Below are 5,983 nucleotides of genomic sequence, written 5' to 3'. Positions count from 1 at the left end.
CTTGACTTTTGACACAACGTGATCTGATTTAGTATTTCATTGTTTCTAATTATGTTTTCGGTTTTATATTTTTATTCCATGTGCTGTAAATATATCTTGCTACTTTTTATTTGATGATGTGATATTTTTGTTAAGCACTTTGGTAACAGTTTCTGTTTTAAATGTGCTCTAAATAAATTTGACTTGACTTGACTACCATTCATAAACAAGACTCCTAGAATTCTCTAATGTTTCCGTTTCAGACAGACTCACCCCTGGCTCCATTGAACCTTTTTCAAGTTGAGAACCATAACTTCAGATTTAGATCAAGAACATCATCAAGAAGGCCGTGCACCTGTATTTCCTCAGAAAGCTGAGACAGACAACCCCCAGTGCATGCTTGTCTTCTCCCTAACCACCTGTTAGCTGCTGACAGAAAGGCGCTGCAGAGAGCGGTGAAAGTCTCCCAGAGGCCCACTCTTTGTAGCTTCCCATCTCTGGAGGGGATCTACACTAGCAAGAGCAGAAGCAGGGCAACCCACATCATAAGGGACCCCACTCACCCGGCCCTTAAACTGTTTGACCCCCTCCCTTCAGGCAGAAGGTTACAGAGAATTAAGACCAGAACAAGTTTCAAACGCAGCTTCTTTTCTGAGGCAGTAAAATATGGAACACCAAAATGCTCAAAATTAACTAACTAACTAAATAAAGCATTATGAAAAAAATAATAATAATTTTAGGTACTGTGTATATATATATATATATATATATATATATATATATATATATATATATACTCTGTCATTTCTTGTGAATAATGTCATCTCTGAGAGAATTCAGAGTAAATAGTGCTGCACTGGATGTGGTGAAGGTAAAGGAAAATGACCTTTGTGGAACATAGTCTACATTTTATTCTCTGCTGGTGATCTTTAGCTGTGCCAGAGCGTCGTAGGGGGAAAACAAAAGCTGCGAGTCACATTTTGTGCCCCCCCCCATCTAAGACCGCTCCTCCACCCAGGTTGGTCTTTCATTTCTGCAGAAGCACACGCCCACGTCAGTGTGTTGCTTTGCAACTGATCCATCATGCGATTGTTTTAAATCTTGAATCTCAAATCAGATCTAAAGCTCTAAATTTTCACTCCTGGCACAGAAATCTTGGTCTGTGACAGTTATTCCTCCGAGAGCCTTCAAACTGAATTTTCATGAGAGTCATCCTACACACCTTAACAATGCTAAATCTTAACTTGATCATCATTGCTATAATTTTAATAATGACTCAGCTGTCAGTCAGATTATCTAGAGCTTAAAGTTACTACCAAGCCTTACAAATGAAATGCAGATTTATTTAGCCTTCAAATGAAGATGTTTTGCCTAATGTGTGTTTTCCAGTTTAAATGGAGTTTTTTTTTATTTTTTTTATTTCCCCACTGGCTGATTAAGTTTTGTGATTTGCTTCAGGGATTCCAACGAAGTCCTCACTGTTTTTGCTTGTATTGTTCATATTTTTTGACTCATCAACCCCATGAATATGAGGTGAATGCAAATTAACCAGATAGTGCTTGTGGCTAGATTCTAATGAGCTTTTATTGGCATTTTTGTGCATGAAATTAATTCTGTGGTTTATATTGTTCTAACTTTCTTATCAGCAGCCTTTTCCTACATTTAAGTTGATTAAACTAACCTTAGATGCCTTTATTTGTTGTTACCCAGGACCCGTTTCTCTGTTGATATTATTATTGCCCTTTTTTTTTTTGGTAGCATGATTTTGGGCTGTAATAAACATCAATATTTTTCTTTCTTTTGTGATTTGTCAAAATGCAACAAAACACTATAAACAGTAAAAGTTCATACAAAAATAGCATCCAGGTTAAAAAAAAAAAAATCCAACAAATTTCAGTCAGGTCATCTGCACAGTTTCTTTTCTTATCTTTCCTTCTTTTTTTTTTCTTTTTTTTTTTTTTTTTTTTTCTTTTTTTTTTTTTTTTGAGACGTTTCCTCCTTCATCCAAAGGACTTCATCAGTCCAAGGAGCCACAAACAAACTCACACTCACATAGTGGGCCAACCAGTTTGCTAGTGATAAGATGGTTTCTGGGGCCCACCCTCTCCCCCGTTAACTTCTCTGAAGGACGAAACATCTCAGCAAAAAAAGAAACTGTCCAGGTGACCTGACTGAACTTTATTGGATTTTTTTTTTTAACCTGAATTATTGAGCATGTACTTTGATGTTTTGAACCACTTTGGCTATGGCTGCCTCCGAGGAGTCGACAGGGGAGAAAATGGGCCCCAGAAACCATCTTATCACCAGCAAACTCATTGGTCCACTATGTGAGTGTGCTGCTTGTGGGACTGAGTTTGTTTGTAGCTCCTCGGACTGATGAAGTCCTTTGGATGAAGGAGGAAACGTCTCAACAAAAACAGAAACTGTTCAGAGGACCCGACTGAACGTTGTTGGGCACACAATGATAGTTTAAAAGTTTAAACCAAGTTCAGTGGAGAAGGTATGAACAACTGTTATTATCTTACCTGCTTTAGATAGATCTTTGAATGAGCTCCGTTTGAAGGAATAGAGTAATTTCTGATTGATTCTGATTCATGTTAATGTTACTTAAAAAACCTTTCCACTGTGATCATTTTGCATTGCATGGTTGTTAATGAGCACAAATATCAGCAGCAGCAATTAGCTGTAGCTGTCCCTTCTTACAACAGGAACTGTACAGGAACGTTACAAAATTTCTGCTGTAATAAGAATAAGTCGGCTGTAATGCAAAACTGACAAGAATGTAAAGTTTAATAAAATGGCTTTCACATGAACCACAGTGAAATCTATGAGTGGCAGCATGTTAAGATGGCGTCAATCCATTTTGGTATAAGCTCTGCTTGGACTAGCCACTAGCTTGTCAATCTAGCCAAAACAAACAAAATTTCCCTCCAGACATAGATTGTTCAGAGCTTTAAAATCAGAGCAATATTATGTGTTTTGAAGCTTTCCCCCAAACCCCATTTTTAAAATATCTTTAAAGTGAAGCAGGTTTTTATTTGCCTGTATAGTTTGTTGCATCATTTCAGGATCTCGGTCGGCACAGTGGCTCAGCTGGTAGAGCTGTTGTCTTTCAACGTGAAGGTCGGCGGTTCATATCCCGGACGTTTGTGGGTGGAGTTTGCATGTTCACTCCGTGCATGCATGGGTTTTCTCCGGGTACTCCGGTTTCCTCCCACAGATCAAAAACATGCATGTTAGACTGATTGGCAACTCTAAATTGTCCCTAGGTGTGAGTGAGAGAGTGAATGGTTGTTTGTCTCGTGTGTCCCTGTGATGGACTTGTGACCTGTCCAGGGTGTCCCCCGCCTCTCGCACAGTGACTGCTGGATATGGACACCAGTTATGGGGCGGCTGTGGCTGAGTGGTTAGAGCAGTCATCCTCCAATGCAAGAGTTGGGAGTTCGAATCCACCAGCAGTCACATGCTGAAGTGTCCCTGGGCAAGACACTGAACCCCTCATAGCCTCTGATGTGTGTCCCATCAGTGTATGAATGTGATCTAAAAGCACTGATTAGTCTCTTTAGAATGATTTGTTCAATTAGCTTTGTAGAGATTAGTAGAGTGCTGTATGAATGGGTAAATGAGGACACAGATTGTATTGTAAAGTGCTTTGAGTATCTTGAAATAAGATAGAAAGGCGCTATACAAGTACAGTCCATTTACCATTACCCCTGCAACCCGAAAAGGAAGAAGCAGGTAAAAGATAATGGATGGATTATTTCCGGATCTCTTGGTAAATCTTTAAACTCTGAGATAATTTGATATACAAGATGTCAGTTCTTGGTGTTCTTGTTGGCCATCACCAGGTGTGTTTTGAAACTTGTGTTAAGAAATACTGACTAAAAATCAGAGTATTGTGCAGGAACATTTACCATCCACAGAGGCAAAAGGGAAGAAAAAAACCTCACCAAACTGGCTCCCTTCCAGCCATGAAACTGAGGAGTTAAGTGTTCGGGCTGCCTGTGTGATCCCATCCAATTAAAAATCTTTAGCTCATCGAAGTTTCTAATTAACAACACCTCGGTGCCTATTTTCAGTTTCCGACTTTAAGTAACGGCCCGAGGTGTTGAAGCTGGTACTTCGTAGTTCGTTAACAAGCAGAGAAATGTGACAAGCAAAAAATGCCTCAGTTTCTCTGTCATTAAAAACACACACACACAGACGGGGAGTGGAAGTGAGTTAATTCTTCATAATAAGAGGATTATAACAAGTTAGCCACTTCAGTGTGTGTTCAATGTGGAGGAGTCAACACCCCTTGATTTTAGTTGTTCCCTCTCAATTTGTGGGTTTTGACTTCATGTTCATTAAAGAATATATAAGAGGTTAAATGTACAAAACACCAATTTAAACAAGCATTTTTTTTATTTGTTTTAAGAAAACTAATTTGAACTTGAAATGTTAAATTATTATAGCTTGCTTTTGTTTAATGAATGCATTTTATTTCAAGAATTTTGCTGGCAAGGGGTTTATACTGTAGGTATCCTTCTCTATGCCTACAACAAACATTAAAATAAAATAAAACTAGAGAAAGTGCATTTCCAGCGAAAATGCAGTGTGAATGCTTATTGCTGAAGAACTTGCTGAAAAACAGCTGAAATTAGTGAAAAATGTGCTGAAATGTAGTTGAAATTGAAAAGCCCAAGTTAGCTGAAGAAAAGAAGGAAGACATATTTGCTGAATTGGAAAAATTGATGAATAAGCAGAAATGAGCAGAAATTTTAGGATTTTATGTAAATAAAAGCTGAAATAGGCAACAACAACAAAAAAAGCTGAAAAGTAGCTAAAAAGCAGAAAGAAGTTTAAATTACCCGAAGGAAGAGGAGAGCACATTTTTGTTGATTTAGGCAGAAAAAACATTGAAATTAGTGCAAAAAATGTGGAATTAGCTGAAAAGGCTAAAATTAGCATAGCTGAATAGTAACTGAAATATCAGAAACAGCTGAAACTTGCAGAACTAAGCTGAAAGGAGCATAAGAAGCTGAAATAAAGAAACACTTATTGGGTGCAGAATAATAGGTGCCTTCCATGCATTTGCATGGAGGCAGTGAATTGCTTCACAATGCAATGCTCTCCTATGCATTGCAATGGCAGCCCCCAATTAGCAGAAAGAAGAAGCACAAAAAGTATGTAGTTAACAGAAAAGGAGCACAAAACAGCAGAAAAAACAACTGAATTTAGCTGAAAAAATGTTTAAATCTGCACAAGGAAGCTGAAAGAAGCTGAACCAGAACGGAATGTGAAAGGAGCAGTAAAAGGTTGTAAACAGATCTAAAGATATGAAGGATGTAAAATGAGATCAGTTCATTTTCTATGAGAAAGTAAATGTAAAAAAAGGCTAAATATTTCAAAAAGCTAAATTTGCACCAAAACCAAAAGTCCTAGCATGACTGTCCTGAAAGAGCTGAATGTTTTGTTGAAATAGCACAAAAATTGTGGAACGAGAAAGTTGCTGAAAACTACGGAAGAATTTAGAAGTGGATCACAATAGTGTGAAAGCTTCATCAACATTACAATAAAGGGCAACTTGTAAAAAGGTTGAGGTTTTATTTTGGACTGAAATCAAAGTGCAGCTTAAACGGCATCATGCTGATATCTTTTCTGCCCTTGAATCCCAGCATGGAGGTTTTGGGCAGCCTTCTCTCATGTGGGGGTTGTTTATAAAAGTCTTCTCACCATCTGTGCTTCCCCCCCATTTGTTTTCCTTGCTGCTCTAGGTGCAGACTCCAACAGTGAATACAGCTCAGGGAGCGGGGTCCTCCTGTCAGACAGCAGAGAGACGTCACCGGTGGCGTCGTCTGTCCACAAAGGGAGGTTCTCCAGAGGAAGCTCGTCTAAAGATCTGGACTGGGACTGGACTGCTGGACACCAAGAGGAGAGACAACATGGAGACTCCAAACAGGAGAGCATGAATGTTCCAACGCAGCGGTTGTTGGGTGTCGTTGAAGGAGAGGAGTGAAGGTTT

General features: G+C 38.8%; 1 protein-coding gene across 1 annotated transcript in view; it reads left to right on the top strand.

The window, feature by feature from the left end:
* The window catches only part of LOC119412758 (testis-expressed protein 264), a 60,078-nt gene extending 54,095 nt beyond the window's left edge, over nucleotides 1–5,983 (top strand). The window contains exon 4 of the mRNA XM_037679794.1: nucleotides 5,736–5,983. Within this exon, the coding sequence (XP_037535722.1) occupies nucleotides 5,736–5,977 (242 nt within the window). The 3' untranslated portion in view covers nucleotides 5,978–5,983. The remainder of the gene's footprint in view (nucleotides 1–5,735) is intronic.

Source organism: Nematolebias whitei, chromosome 7, assembly GCF_014905685.2.
Source record: "Nematolebias whitei isolate Nwh7 chromosome 7, NemWhi1, whole genome shotgun sequence".
NCBI lineage: Eukaryota > Metazoa > Chordata > Actinopteri > Cyprinodontiformes > Rivulidae > Nematolebias > Nematolebias whitei.
The sequence above is the reverse complement of the archived record's forward strand: the minus strand, read 5'-3'. Positions and strand labels throughout refer to the sequence as shown.